Source organism: Maniola hyperantus, chromosome 7 (assembly GCF_902806685.2).
Source record: "Maniola hyperantus chromosome 7, iAphHyp1.2, whole genome shotgun sequence".
NCBI classification, from domain to species: domain Eukaryota; kingdom Metazoa; phylum Arthropoda; class Insecta; order Lepidoptera; family Nymphalidae; genus Maniola; species Maniola hyperantus.
Window position 1 is genome coordinate 3,822,119 of NC_048542.1, and position 16,468 is coordinate 3,838,586.

The window sequence follows — 16,468 nt, forward strand, 5'->3', positions numbered from 1 at the left end:
ATTTTAGATACAGCTTTGAGAATAGCTTCGTGCACTATATTTCTTTGTAGTTTATACGTGGCAGTCCGAAACACGGACGACGGAAGCGAATTCCACACCTTAGTGGTTCATACATTCGTACATTTCAATAATGCCAGATTAAAGAAAAACCTACAGTCGAATTGAGAACCTCCTCCTTTTTTTGAAGTCGATTAAAAAGAGGACTACATCAGTTGCGCAGCGTTTATTGATTTTCAATAATAAATAATTAAATACAGATCATTTAAAGTCCCCTGTACGTACAGTATACATTATACAATAATGTTAGATGGCGCTAGATATTGTATGTAACTATTTCTCATCTTCGAAATTTTCTCGGATGTCCTCTGGTTCTAGTCGGCGGTGTTTGAGTTTGTCGTCTGTGGACATCTCTTGTTTCAACTCGTGCTGGGAAAGAAATAGTACATATTAGTATTAGCGCTTTAACGTCGCTGTTATCTGGAGATGGTATATTACCAGTGGCGTGCACAGTGTTTGAAGCCAGGGTAGGCATTAGTTAGGTAGAAACCTGTTTACTGGCAGGTCATCATGAAAAATATGCATTGAGCTATTACAACTGGGGTAAGCTGTGCATTTATGCCTCTATGACCTGCACGCCACTGTATATTACCTATTACCTTATTCCGACAGTGAACATCATAGAATAGGATTATATCAGGTGAACATCACAAAACAAACCATCCATTTTATCCAAGGTATTAATTTGCCGAACTTTGAGGTTAAATATAATATTTAGGCATTTGCTTCAAAAAAGTGGATCTAGGCTAGTTATACCGACGATAATTATAATCGTCGATCAGACTTTTGCAGCAGTAGGTAGGTACTAAAGTAGGTATCTACTAACCAGAGTAAGTGCTAATACGTTGCTGACTATTTAGAAATTCGTCATCCAATGAAGACAGCTTACCAGTGCTGCGGGCTAAAATAAAAACAACTGGTGGGATCTCTTTTTCCAGACCAGTCACAACTAAACTTCACCTGGGCAGACACTATTGCCCACGATGCAGCATGCACAGCGCAGCGTTGGCTCTTATACGTCTGTTATGAAGAAGAAAACTCACCAGAAAGTGCCGGCAGATTCTTGCAAACTGTCCACAGTCGAATACAGCTGGCGGAGATCTCTTTCCGCCCGACCAGTCTCTGCTGAACGTCACCTGGGCGGACACCAGTGCTGCCAGCACGCACAGCGTTAGCATTGTCACACATCTAGTGGGAGAACAAACACTGTCGTCACAAATATACTTAAATGTTTTTTCATAGCCGATGCCCGCGCCTTCGCGAGCATTTGGTTTTTTTGAAAATCCCGTGGGAACTCTGATTTTCCTGGAAACGTTTCCCGGAAAATCAGAGTCCATATATATATAGTCATATCCATGCATAACATCACGTCGATCCGTTGCTCAGTTGCAGCGTGATTGATGGACAAACTAAGTACCTAGGTAAATTAAAAATTTAAAAACCCTCTAAAAAGTAAAAAATAATATAATGTATTGGCCCTTTAAGTTTAATATAAATAGTAAAATTAATATCGTAATTATTTCGTTTCCTGTTATTATCACACTAACATCTGATATAGCCGTAAATTAACCTAAGAGTCGAATTCTCGTTCTCTTAGTCGAGTTGTATGCGGAAGGATCTGGGAACCCACCGCATTATTATCCCAAGAGAACTTCTAATTACATGATTAATGGAAAGGGTCGCGACCCGTAGTAATGAGGAATACGACTATAAAGAAGAACTTTTTCACAAACTATTAAACATTTAGGTTACAATCAGAACTCGCCTGCATCTAGCGGAATGCATTTTTCCCGACCACTGTATCAACTAGCCGTGGACACTTGGACAGTTTTGATCATGAACAAATATCAAACGAAATTGAAGAATATCAAAGATGTGTTACCCTTATATATCTGTTTGTATTGTATTGTATTGTACTGCGCATCTCCATATCGCATCATATAGGAGGCGTACGTGTCGGGAATCGCCGAGCGCGATCCGGGGATCACCTGAAAATAGTGTTTGTATTTTGTGTGATTATTGTATTACTTGCCTTATTTTATTTTATTGTAGTACTAAATGATACTACATCACCGCGACATCGTCCTCGTGGACTTTTCCAACCCGAACTGTGTAAACGGGACTATTACTAAGCCTCTGCCTCCGCTGTTTGTCCGTCCGTCCGTCCGTCTATCAGTCTCAAGAACCGTAATTAGATAGAGAGTTGAAATTCTCGCAGAATGTATATTTATATTGCCGCTATAACAAGAAATAATAAGGTTTCAAAATGGCTGCCATGAAAATTTGAAAAAATTAAAAAGTGTTATTTCTTGTACGATGGTACGGAACGCTTTGTGTGCAAGTCCGACTTGAACTTGACCGATTTTTTAAATTGCGTGGGAACTCTTTGATTTTCCGGGATGAAAAGTAGCCTCCAGTCTCCAGGGTGCTAGTTATTTCTACCATAGATCAAACTCAAAGATGATGCGCGCTACTTTGTCGATGTGTCGATGTAAACCTTAATCATTCTAAGAGATAATAAAAAGAATACCCGGCTGAGTTTGTTGTGGGCTCTTCTCAGACCTGGGCGCGTTTGGAACCCTCGTAGCTTTAGTTTTAAGTACGTATTAATTATCACCACTATATCATATCATCTTACAAATAAAAATTTATAACAATCAGGAAGCGTAAAATTTTACCAATTCTGAATGAATGATTTGAGTTTGAGTTTGAGGTAAAATTTCCTAGTTTGTGAGTTGGTATTCAGGGGGTACCTAATCTCCGGAACTAAGGGAATCCGATTCTGAAAAAAATAGGTAGCAGGTACATTGCCCCCGAGTGCTGTATAGGCTATAAATTATACAAATATCACGCGCAAAAAAGAATTGCTATTTTGACGCACTTCTAACCTAATAAGAGACATGATCGGACTCTATTCTACAGTACGCAGCAGAAAGTAATGTGCCTTTAGAATGACATTTCGGCTTTGTAGAGCGTTGTCTCTGTCATTCATACCTATATTTTTTTTAAAGAACCCATCCTAACTGCTAATCAGGACTAATATTCCCCTTGTAAAGCTAAAGTAAAGCTTGTGCTAGGAGTAGGTACAACAATAGTGCAACGGGTGGGTTTTGAGCCGCCAACCTTTCGGAATTCAGTCCGCTCCTCAACCGTTGAGCTATTGAGGCTCAAATATGACGTGTTGTCGGTCTCAACGATAGAGACAATGTTTTACAAATCCGCTATCTCCTTCTAAAAGTCGATATACCTACATTATTTTCTGCCACGTACCTACCTACTGCAGTAGGTTTGGACTTGGGACGACCTCCCTAGCGCAGTGGTGAGCGCTGTGATCTTATTAGTGGGAGGTCCCGGGTTAGATTCTCTGCAGGGGAAATTTGGAATTTTATAATCTCCAAATTTTCTCTGGTCTGGTCTGGTGGGAGGCTTCGGCCGTGGCTAGTTATCACCCTTCCGGCAAATGCCGCGCCGCCAAGTGATTTAGCATTCCGGTATGACACCGTGTAGAAACCATGGGATATGGGTGTTATTAAAAAACTGCCGTATTCCTTCCAGGTTAACCCGTTTTCATCTTAGACTGCATCATCACTTAACACCAGGTGAGATTGCAGTCAAGGGCTTGTTCTTGAATCTTGTTGTACTTGTTGTATATGAGTAAAATACTTTAAAATTGTAATTGTTTCGAATTCTACATACTTACACCTCTCGACAGATCTGCTCTACATTTACACCAATTTACTTATGCAATTGTAGGGAATTCGCGATAAAGACAGGATTTTTAAAAACACACCTTTTTTCCTTTTAACACGTTTTTTTAATAGCTTTCAACCTCTGGGTTCTAGCCCTTTTAAGCCTCCTTTGCCTGGTAATGGTCCTAGGCTAACAATTGCTAGACAAATGATAAAATCTGAAAGATTTTAAGATACCGACTGCTGTTGTAATAACGTCCATTCATACATCAAACTCGTGGACACTACAGCTCATCGCACATTACAGCACGAGTCGCACAAACCGCACACGCCGCAAGCAACGCATATTCCATGTTGAAAACTAGCTTCTTCGTCCACCTGGATTTGGGTTTTCAAAAATCCCGAGGGAACTCTTTAACTTTCCAGGATAAAAGTAGTTTCCAGATCTTCAACTACATTCTTGTAAAAAATTAAGTCAATTCGTTGCTCAGCTCCGGCGTGATTGAACGACAAACCAACAAACAGACACACTTCCGCACTTATAATATAGGTAGTGATAGTGACTAGCTGACGCCTGTGACTTCGTCCACGTGGATTTAGGTTTTCAGGTGGTTACGAGGGGAACTCTTTGATTTTTCGGGATAAAAAGTAGCCTATGTCATTTTCCAGGTCTTTAACTATATCCATGGAAAATAAATCACGCTGATCCGTTGCTCCGTTGCGGCGTGAATGAAGAACAAACCAACAAACAAATACACTTTAATACTAGCTGACACCCGCGACTTATTTAAGTTTTAAAATCCCGTGGGAATTTTTTGATTTTTCGGGATAAAAGTAGTCTATGACACTCTCAAGGTCTTTAACTATATCCACGCAAAAAACATGTCGATTCCTTGCGACGGGATTGAAGGACATACAAACAGTGCGTAAAGAATCTTAAATTGTGCTATTGGCAAGGTGTTGTACTGTGCGATCAGTTCAAACTAAACATGAAAGGAATATTATTAGATAGGTATATAAATTCCTTTGACCACCCGCCCTTTCTCAGTGTGCACCGTGACAATACCTGAGACGGGACAGGTGTCCGAACAAACACCCTTTGAGAGCTCATCGGTTATTTATGTGTACGCGAAATAAACCTATTCAATAGCTTAACCTTAAACCAGATATTATAGTTTATTTAAAGGTTCGAGTAGGCAGATATAGCATTTTAAACAAATAATTTGGCGCCCGCGACTTCGTCCACGTGGATTTAGGTTTTTCAAAATCTCGTCGGAACTCCTTGATTTTTCGGAAAAAAGTAACCTATGCATTGACTTATATATTACTTCGTAAGAACAGGGCCATTGAACAAGCAAAATGGCACCGATTCATTGGTCCTAAAATGGTTATTTAGCACCAATGCAACCTCAGTGATGTCTGGATTGCAAACGGGTCGTTCATTAGTATCTGGCGCTGATTTATTTGGTTCCAAAACCGTGAAAAATTTTGTTCGCTTGGGCATATTATCTTGTCTTTATATCGATGAGCCTATGTCACTCTCCAGGTCCAACTATCCATGCAAAAAAAACACGTCGATCCGTTGCTCTATAGCGGAGTGATTGAAGGACAAAATATCAACAAACAAACACACTTTCGCGTATATATCATATGGGTAGTGATCACTCACTACCCATATGATATATATCTATCACTATCACTAGCTGATCACGTCATACTACCTACCTTATTATGCGTAAATCTCTACATAGTATAAAATAAAGTCGCTTCCCGCATCTGTATGTATGTATGTATGAACGCGTAGATCTTTTAAACTACGTAACGGATTTTAATGCGGTTTTCACCAATAGATAGAGTGATTTAAGAGGAAGGTTTATAGCTATAGTTTAATTCTCAAGAAATTAGAGATCCCTAGAGAAATTGAAATAATGTGAATTAGGTCGGATAAAAATCCTCTCATTCGAGAGTTTCCGAGGCAATGACACCTCAATGACACCACATTAGTATCTACATTGCACCCATGCGAAGCCGGGGCGGGTCGCTAGTATTAATTATAATCCTTTCCATGAAATTATAAACACAGGCACGTAAAGTCCTTAGGTAGGTATACACTCTAAGTAAGATTATGTTATCAAAGTCCAATTCACAAAAAAAAATAGTTATGAGTGACTAACGGACCGATGCACGACGAATAAAATTATAAATTTTTCTCAATTTAGAGATAAAAATAAAATATCAAGTACCTAGGTAGGTACTTAGTACGTCTATATGTATATTGTATGTATGTACCTATTAAGTACCTATAGTTTACTGAATCACTTTTCATTATACCTATCATGGCATCTCGACCTTAAAGCATTCAACTGATAACTTCGAAAACTAGAACAGTGCCAATAATATTGTCAACAGTCAATAGCAATAGATGGCTTAGGTACCCTACTAAGTATTATGAAATTGAATGTTTGTTTGTTTATTGAGCCTTAAAAGTAAAACAGACCCAGAGCATTCGATATTACTTACCTACATTACTGTAAAATCCCGAACTACCACGGACTACCTACGGAAACCTAGGATTTGCTGTAAAACTGTCGCCTAGCAAGCATAGGCGTAGGCCCAAATCTCAGACATTGCGAAATTGTTTTTAAAATGCATGTACCTGTACCACCTAGGTAGGCACATTATATAAGCTAGTTATTTAATTTAACAACAATTTTTTGTTAAGATTCTAAAACTAAAACAAAAAATTCCCGCTCACTTCGCTCATTCACGCTCTTGTCCTTAACGTCAATTTGAAAGGTAAAATTTTACTGGCCAGATAATCAAGTCGGGCATAAAAGTTGAATTATCGCTTGAGAGAATCCGGTTAAAAATTTGGCCCTGATAAAACCCGCACGAAATCAATTCCTGGCTACGGCCTTGTCTATAGTAGGTTGACTGTCATCTCAATTGACTGAATTTATTCTTCTACTTACTCTTGCTGCAATAGTGCATTGTAGCCGATAGTGAAAGAGTGTCAGCCAGAGTTCTTATGCTTCGAATTTCGCACGGGGGAAGCAGAGGGCAAAAACTAGTAAAGATAAAATAATCCATGAGTGACAAGCGCCTAGTATATTAACAGAAACGCATTAAATATTACTCATACATTAATGTAGTTTTTTTTAAGTGTTTTATTAACTCGTATCTTTATGTTTTGATAAAATGTTGATAAACTTTTATGCCGGAAGTAAGTACCTACATAGGTAAATCGTTTGGGGCCCTATTTTTACAGTGGATCGATGCTAGTTGTTACTTCTAACAAGACCAACATGATCGAATTGGCGCAGACGACCGACAATAATCGGCCCGGCAAAAGTCGGCTGAGAATGCAACAGGTTGAGATGGCAATCGGTGTATGAAGCGGGGGGGACGCCCCGCACGTCACCCGCGCTCGCCCACGCTGGGTCAACGAGGGGGATGTGCGGGACGTTCCCTCCCCGATTACCATCTCGACCTGTTGCGTACTATACACGCTCACGAAAAAACGTACCCACTTATAGATAAAGTGTGACTAATACACCGATCCAACGTTCGACGGAGAGAAGGATATACGGAACATACAATCAAACACTTGTGACGACCTCCCTGGCGCAGTGGTGATCGCTGTGGTCTTATAAATGGGAGGTCCCGGGTTCTAAAGTAAAGGAGAAAATCCAGAAACCAGGAAATCGTGGTTACATCACAAAAGAAACAAAAAGTGTTATTTCTTGTACTTGGTACGGAACCCTTCGTGTGCGAGTCCGAGTCGCACTTTAACGGTTTTTTAATTACCTAACTAATCATAATTAACTCTTGAAAGCGTTCTCTAAATCTGTACCTAAGTATATAGAACTGCGTCGTAGCTATACGTGTTGCATTCTTTAGGTTTCATTCATCGTGAAAGGTTTCAGCAATATTTGAGTAGATATACCCGCGAATCCGTCTAGATCCCAAGTGTTTTATTAAATTTACCTTTTTCATTTTACAGGCCAGAGATAGCTTGCATCATGGACGTATACCTACGTTTGGGCAAAGATATTATAAAACTCCAGATAGGCAAAACTTCTACAGCTGATGCTACTTACTTATTAAAAAAGTGGAGGCCAATTCGTACGCATTGGCGCGAGGTGTATGCACTTTTTGACACTTTCGACTGAAAAATGACTGCCCGTTACCAGGGTTGAAAAAATGTGGTAAGGTAAGGAGGGAAAACATACTTTTACGTAGATACTAGGTTAATTTTGTAATTGTAGGTAAATATGTACTTATCCATATATAATCCTATAGATAAACTTAAGTTTAGAAAACAACAAGATAAATCTCATTAAATCAACAAATCGCAATAAACCGACGACCGCGTCGAAATTATAATCAGAAATCAAGCAATCGCACAACGAAGCGTAGTGCTGTGTTATTGAGAAACAAATGTAGTTTATCGCGAGCTATACCCAATACAAGACGTCTTTAATTTCTTCTGTGTCGGGAGAAATAGAGCGTTGAAAACCGGTCGTTTCCACTAGCGCATCCCCGTTGTCAACCGTAAGTCTTTTGTTTTCTAATTTAATTGATTGATTAAGTGACATTGGTACGTATTTTGACGTAATAAGACCTACTTTTGTGTGAGATAAAGGCGGTATGATATCTGTGGTTAGTGTGGATGTAACCTAAGCTTGAATTGCATTAGTAATTTTTTTACAGATTAATTACAGGTTTTCATTTGTTTTACAGACATGTTTCATGACGAACAAGTTATATCAGTCAAATCAGACAAGTTGCTATGTGTTAGGTAGTATGTTGTGGGAGTCCCCATAACGTTTTACTGTTCTTCAAAAGGTTTAGGATCGTTGGTTTTATTAAAGGCCTTAAAACTTTCCCGTTGATTTGTTACGAAACAATGGACTTAGGTACCTACTTAGTTATGAACACAGATTACCGAAATAAAATGATTATCAAATTCCAATATTTGAATAGCGATAGTGATATTTGAATAGGATTGAATAGCAACATAAGAACTATTTTCAAAATTTTCCTAAATAAGTAGATCCAGATTTTCCGTTTATTTGTTACTAAACGATGTACCTTTACTATACGCAAATTTTATCGAATAAAAGGGTTATCCAACTCCAAATACCAATATTAGAATACGCGACATTAGAACAACTTATTCAATAGGTATTTTACTAATCCTAACTAATATAGGCATCAACTTCCAAAATATGAAAACTGAAATTTTTTGAAATCTCAACAGATTCATAGGGAAAAAAAGGGATAAATATACCTACTTACGTTTTAAAATACTTAATGCGAAATATTTAAAAAAAATATAAGCTATGTTACCGTTATGTTTTTTGTTTTGTGATTATAATAACTATAGGTAGGTATATTATTTGAATAAATGACCTTACTACGCATTTTTGTCGTCAGAAATTATTTTTGTGACATGATTTGTAATGGGTGGATATTATTACATCAGAATTGCGATCACAGTAGGTATAGTTTTGATATCAATAATATTTTATTTATTTACTTTTACTGGATACTGTGGCGTTAATAATAGATACCTATCTCATAACTGGTCAAAGGCTCTGAGGAGAGCGATATGGAAGCAAATACTTGAGGAACTATCCACAACGTTGCCCCAGTACGGAATGGCGAAGTATCTACCGTCCTATTTAGGTATATCTCTCTCTTTATGCGTTATATACCTCATGGCTAGTGTGCTGACCCCTGGTGGGAGTTTTCCTAAGATAATATTATTATTATATTAGGATATCTTATCTATATCTGGGAGCCCACTTTATAGTGAGCTCTCAGATCCTTGCGCATTACCTAAGTAGGTACTTACTACCCCGAAACTACTTATATGTACTTTCCCCAAATCTCCCGAGTCATATATCTACAGGTTTCCTCCAAAGATACAATGATAGTAAATAATTTATTACTTACTTAATCTTTCGTGCTGATTTTTCTCTGCAAGAAGAGTATTCCGAACCTATCAGTGGAAGATTCTTTTCCAAAAGAATTTGAATAAAAAAGTATTTCTACTATTTCTATTGAGACTCCAACGACAGACAATTTAACGGTTCTACCTCAGGTATAATATTAAATAGTTTTTTTCCTGTTGAATGGTAATTAGTTTCCTCGAGAAAGCATATACTTATTTTATTCAAACGGCAAAGTTTTTTCCCATACCTCATGTACGGTTCTTTTTCTTCATCCACGGCGACCTAGAACAGTTTTTTGTATTATGTTCATCTTACGTCGGTTAATTTAATGACAGGCTTCAATCTGTTCTCGTTCGACCGCTTTGATCACGCTCCCTTTCTTCCCAATGAAAGTTTTTATACTCGAATATCGCGATTCATATCTTCGCTTACAGTTCTTTGGCCTGGCTCCTTGGGTTTATGACCTTTTATCCTAGAACTACTTATCGATTTTTAGGGTTCCGTAGCCGAATGGCAAAAAACGGAACCCTTATAGACATTATAATAATAATGTCAACACTGCACTACCATAATTATTAATACTGATATCATCATCATCATGATCAACCCATCGCCGGCTCACTACAGAGCACGGGTCTCCTCTCAGAGTGAGAAAGGTTTTGGCCATAGTCTACCACGCTGGCCATGTACGGAGTGGTAGACTTCACACACCTTCGAGAACATTATGGAGAACTCTCAGGCATGCAGGTTTCCTCACGATGTTTTCCTTCACCGTTAAAGCAAGTGATATTTAATTACTTAAAACGCACATAACTCCGAAAAGTTAGAAGTGCGTGCCCGGGATCGAACCCCCGACCTCCGATTAGAAGGCGGACGTCCTAACCACTAGGCTGTCACAGCTTACTACTGATAATTACAGTAAAATAAACTTAAATCTTAATTAAAATTAAATAAAAAATAAATTTAATTAAATCTAAACCTTATCCATTCCAAACCACCGCGCCGCAGCAGCGAAGCATAGTGCATACCTAACAGATGCAGCCTGCAGGCAGCATTGCTCCTTTGTTCAAAATAAAATGCATTAATATTATCAAGGCTTCAGTGGATTTGTTTTGCTAGTCGGTGAAGGGATTGCTTTAGTTGCTGATAGGCGTTGTTATTTGGCAACTTTTGCTGTAAAACACGATTAGGGTTGTAACCTATCTAAGTAAGAACCTCTAGCGTGATAAAGCACAGATTAACAGATGATACTAGGTACTACAATTCAACGGTTAACTTGGGTCTAAACAGAAAACTCAAATCGCGATGGGCAAAATTGCGATTTTTGCAATTGCCTCTTATTGTTGTCCGAATGAACCGTCTTGCGACGCGAATTACGTCGTTTGCTCGCTGTTTTGAATGTTTTGACCAATTTGACTATGCGATGCGAAAGTTGCGTCGCGGTTTTAACATTAGTTTTGACCCTAAAATTGGTGTTGAAATTTATGAAAAATTGTTGTTAAGACAGATTTGACAAAGGAAGAAGATAAAAAAATTGCAGAAAATGATATTTTGAAGGCTCCGTTTAGTATAAATTTTTAAATAAAATATTGTTGTTAATGAGATCGAGATTTTAAGGCAAAGATGTTCAAAGCTCTTATTTCCTTCTAAAGATCTAATTAAAATTATGAACCTCGTCTTATCAAATTACGTCTAAACCTAAAATACTACTTGATAATAATAGTAACTATCCAAACACACTTTGGTATTCAGTTATCATACTAAGTAAATATATGCACTACATAATTAGGCATTACATAATTTTTAGCATGTTTACCTAACTCATATCAACTTACAAAATATGATGTGACGTGAAATCATGCATAATATAAAAAGTGACAAGTGACAACCCTAAGGATAAAGGAAACTTGATTTCAAAATAGCTGATTTAATATGACTGATTTCTGGCTTTTAGCTAGGTTAGTAGGTCTCTCTGTTTGCCATTTTCAATGCTATCGAAAGTAGGTATAGGTAGGTATGAGTGCGAGCACTTCGTATGAACAAAAGGACACTGCATACCCTATCTTACTTAGACCACAAAATATACAATTGGTACTACGCAAGGACAAGGCATTGGTTCATGGTTTAGTGTAGTCATTAGAACACTGAGATTCTCCTTGTCTTTCGAAATAGGGATGTTGCCCCAAATTTTTAGTTAGTTCAGTGGATTTAAAAAAACCGGCCATGTGCGATTCAGACTCGCGCACCGAGGGTTCCGTACTACAGTCGTGTTTTTGCGGCATTTTGCACTATAAATCAAAAACTATTATGCATAAAAATAAATGAAAATCTGTTTTAGAATGTACAGGTAAAGCCCTTTCATATGATACTATCACTTAGTACAGTTATCTTTCTATGTAAATTGGAAATACTAATTATTTGTTCATGCACACATTTTAATATATTTTTTGTGGTGTAACCACAAATTCACGGTTTTCGAATTTATTCCTTGTGCTATAAGACCTACCTACCTACCAAATTTCATGATTCTATGTGAACGGGAAATAGGTCGGTAGTATGTACCCTATAGGTTTTCTTGACAGACGGACAGACAGACAGACAGACCGACAAAGAAGTGATCTTCTACCAATAAATTATTCAGTCATGTTTACGTAAACGGAAAATTATTATTTTCGTCAGCCTATAAACTATTGATAATAACAAATAAATCAATGTTATTGCAAATTAGCGCGAAATAACGCGGAACACTATCTTGTTTGATAAATATCGACATCCTACGTCACTAGCCTAACGATATTATAATAGTGACGTACGAGCGCGTTGTGAGGCAATCGATAGTGCACTCTGAGGGACCTTCGCGTTTCCCTCTCACATTCTTTTCCTATTTACTAAGTATTCTCTTACTTATGGGCTATGGCACAGATACTCTGTTACTTACAACGAACTAATCTATGCAAGTAAATTGAAAAGCTGGTGAGCAAAACGGTATAACTGCACGAAATAAAATTTTACAGGACGATCAAAAACCGAATTGTACCTACCGTTGCGGCAGTGTTGGATAAAAGGCCGTTTTGCTTGAAAATGGCTTTCAGTGATCAAAAACTTTGGATTCAAATTAGAATGTGTTTTGATAAGAACTGTAGGTAATTATACCGTTTTGTTCGCCAGCTCCTCAATTATTATGATCAAAACAATTTCATTACGACCTCCCCTGGCGCAATATGAGCGGAGCGGTCCCGGGTAAAATTCCTGGCGGAGGCATTTTGTAAGAGTTTTTATTTCTGTATTTCTAACAAGCATACGGCTTCACTCCCGTGGAGATTTTAGAAAAATTAGGTCTTCTAGATATACCAAGTTACATTATAACTTTACTTTTAAAATTTCTTAGATTTTTGAGATAAGTACATCCCGCTGACAGACAGACGGACGGACAGCCAAGGCTTAGTATAGTTATAGGAATATAGGGTCCCGTAGGCACGGCACACGAGTAGATATCCCTATAATTGAACGTTGAGCTACTTGGACTAGGGTAAGCAGTGCTTTTTGTCTCTATGACTTGCGGTTACGGTTTTCTCCATGTAAGTAGGTACCTAATGGAGGCAGTTACTCATCTATAGGAGTGCATAAAAACAGGAAAATGTTTCTCTTGGTGACATTTTAGGAAAGACCGATTAAGTAATTTAATTTTTAGGGTTGCGTACCTCAAAAGGAAAAACGGAAACCTTATAGGGCCACTTTGTTGTCTGTCAAGAAACCTATAGGGTAGGTAGGTACTTCCCGTGTTGACCTAGAATCATGAAGTTTAGGAGGTAGGTAAGTCTTTTAGCACACGTAAGGGGAAAAATCCGAAAACCTTGAATTTGTGGATATTGGTTATAGTGGTGGCAACAAAAAAAAATATAATTATGTTCATATTTTCAACTTTCAAAGTAAGATTAATATAGCAAGTGGGGTATAATGTGATAGGCTTTACCTGCAGGGACTTTCTAAAACAGAATTGTTTATTTTTATGCATTCTAGTTTTTGATTTATCGGTTATTTTTTGATTTATACCCTCGGTGCGCGAGTCTGACTCGCACTTGGCCGGTTTTGTACCTAATTATTATACTTATGGAAATTATTTTAATGGCAACTCATCATTCGTTGTTTATTTTATGAACAGTCATACTGACCACATAAACCTTGGCGCTGATTTTAACTAGAAGAAATTGCAATTCATTATGAAGAAAAAGTACCTATGTAATATACGGTATATCTACGGTGCCACCAACTTATCTGTTCAGTTGACAGCGTCGCTAGTGAAGAATTTGTACCTAATTTAAGGGATTCATTAAGAAAACGGAATTCAAAATTTATTATAGGTACTTAGCTTAGTAATATTCCTAAAGGTACCTACTAGCTGATGCCCACGACTTCATTCGCTTGGTTTCTGAAATGACGGCTGAATCAATCGCCTAGAATAAGTTGGGCACTAGTAGAGTCATATTAAAAAAACTTGTACTTACTTAATGTGTTTTCGTGATGTCCAATTTAATATGAATATAGTTATACCTACCTAGTGTCTTGAATAAAACAGAAAATTAGTTTCGATTTTCCAAGTTCTACCCAGAAATATAATGCCAAAAGATTGCTTCCAAATTGAAGCGCGTTGCACACTTAATATGTGCAAAATGAGTTCTCACGCGCCATTTTAACTTTGTGTCAATTGTCACCTCAGAAGTACGATTTTAGGCATTTAAGTCCTTATTTTAAAGGTGAACTGTACTTTTGGAATGACTTCTTCTTGCATGTGCCTCTCCACAACTGGAGGTTGGCTGTTAGCTCATTGAATTTTTCGCGGTCCTGCGCTAAGCGAAATAGTTCTTCTACGCTGGCGATTTTCGTCCATTCACGGATGTTGCACAACCAGGACTCCCTCTTCCAGCAGCGCGTCGTTTGCCCTCTACTTTGCCCATCATAAGTTGGAGCAGTCGGTATCTCTCGTCATTCTTCAAAAAGGCTTGACTCCACCAGTGGCGTAGCTAGGTAACCAAGGGCCCTGGGGCAAATTAAAAATGGGGCCCCACTGCTATCTAAACTGGTTAGGTTTTATCAAGTAAAAATATTAAATGTACAAATACATTCACAGAAAGAATTTAGGGTAATTCCCTAGTAACTTTCGAATTATCATATTTATTTTGAAAATGGGAGAAATTTTCAAAACATTAGTTCGATTGAGATTTTCTGGTGGGGATTCGAGGGGCCCCTGAGCTTTAGGGCCCCGGAGCACTGCCCCGCCTGGCCCCTAGGTAGCTACGCCACTGGACTCCACTCTCTCTACTGCGTTTGTTGGCACTGGCCCTAAGGGTAATCGATAGATAAAATATTTTCACTAGGTAACTTATTAAATTCTCAGATAACATTGAAAGTACTTTCGACGACACGATCAACTTGTACTTTATTTTATATTGTAATATTTACTTTACGTAAATAAAGTACCAGTAGATCGTGTGTCACGCTTCGAGACAATTTTAATTTTTAACGTGTTTCATGACTTTGGTAAAAAAAATTAAAAAGATTTAATATATATTTGAATTATATTGAAGTATACACACGTAAACATTACCTTAAATATACCTATAGCTACAGGCTTGTGTTATGTAGGTATACCTATTAGGTAAGTATATAATAATATGCAAAAAATTGCATATCACCTAGGTATAGTCCGCGACAGGTTGAGATGGCAATCGGGGTATGAGGTGGGGGGCCGCCCCGCACACCCGCACGTCACTCGCGCTCGCCCGCACCCTGTTAGCGCGGGGGCTGTTTGGGTGTGCGGGGTGTTACCTCCGCGATTTCCATCTCCACTTGTCGTGTACTATACGGGGTACTCCATAGGTGACGCTAAACATTTTTCACCAAAATTTTTCAAAATATAAATGGAAAAATCCGTTTCCAATACAGCTTGTATTTAAAAGGGATTTTTCGTGTGATTTGGCGAAGGTTAGGTAAGTGAATGTTTGATATTTAACTAGTTTTACTAGTTAATATACTTATAATATAAGTGATCATAAGGCGGACCACATACTAAACGACTTATTACCACATTTGCGGTTTTTTGCCGCTCTATACCTACTTATGCGGGAATGTTGTCTATTCATAGGTTACTTGTCTATAATGTGGCTCATACAATCATAAGTAGTACACTATACAGTATACAGTAGGTACAGCTATATATGTAGATTCGAAGTTTTAATGATTTTTTTATGACCTTGTGCATTGGTTTCAAATATCAAATACTTCGATAAATCGTTTTAATTAACTATTTACCTTTATACCTACGAGTATGTTTTTGTTTTAGTATAGCTACGTATTGTAAGAACTGCAAAATTATTCAAATTTCAGCAAAGAATCATAATAAATACAAACTATGGGTACAATACATAATAATATATTGTTTGTTTCAAATGGTTAAATACTCAAGATTAAGAATTGTTTTCTTTTTTACAGAATTCCAAAAGAAAAGTCTGCAAAAATTGCTCCAAAATGGTGTTGTTGTTAAGAAGACTATCAAAGAAGTAAGTACCTACTTAATTTATTAATTTTAAAACTCTTTCTATGAGATAAGAGTTACGCGAGTGCCATTAAAGGAGCCCGACACCGTCGATATATTTCTCAGGTTACGTGTTTAAGCGAGTGTAGCCTGGAATTAGTATGGTTCAGGTTTGTTACCACCTTCAACTCGTTCCGTTTGTAAAATTCCTTAAAGCAATATCAAAAAGT

The 16,468-nt window shown here is 37.7% G+C and overlaps 2 protein-coding genes across 5 annotated transcripts in view; one reads left to right on the top strand and one right to left on the bottom strand.

The window, feature by feature from the left end:
- Window positions 1-208: 208 nt before the first annotated feature.
- LOC117983797 (uncharacterized) lies at window positions 209-9,374 on the bottom strand. Of its 4 annotated transcripts, XM_034970421.2 has the most exons (4): window positions 7,847-7,978; window positions 1,940-2,045; window positions 1,101-1,245; window positions 209-426 (listed from the first exon to the last, which is right to left on the bottom strand). In XM_034970421.2, exons 3-4 carry the CDS (start codon window positions 1,233-1,235, stop codon window positions 331-333), a joined length of 231 nt encoding a protein of 76 aa, XP_034826312.1. In that variant the 5' UTR covers window positions 1,236-1,245; window positions 1,940-2,045; window positions 7,847-7,978; the 3' UTR covers window positions 209-330. The 4 variants fall into 4 exon arrangements, with proteins under 4 accessions (XP_034826312.1, XP_034826311.1, XP_069355920.1 ...); XM_034970420.2 differs by lacking the exons at window positions 1,940-2,045; window positions 7,847-7,978 and adding an exon at window positions 9,323-9,374; XM_069499819.1 differs by lacking the exon at window positions 1,940-2,045 and having other exon boundaries at window positions 7,847-7,989.
- LOC117983791 (phosphoenolpyruvate carboxykinase [GTP]-like) overlaps window positions 8,131-16,468 on the top strand; it is a 30,116-nt gene continuing 21,778 nt past the window's right edge. The window contains exons 1-2 of the mRNA XM_034970413.2: window positions 8,131-8,300; window positions 16,196-16,263. Of these exons, the coding sequence (XP_034826304.1) occupies window positions 16,232-16,263 (32 nt within the window). The 5' untranslated portion in view covers window positions 8,131-8,300; window positions 16,196-16,231. The remainder of the gene's footprint in view (window positions 8,301-16,195; window positions 16,264-16,468) is intronic.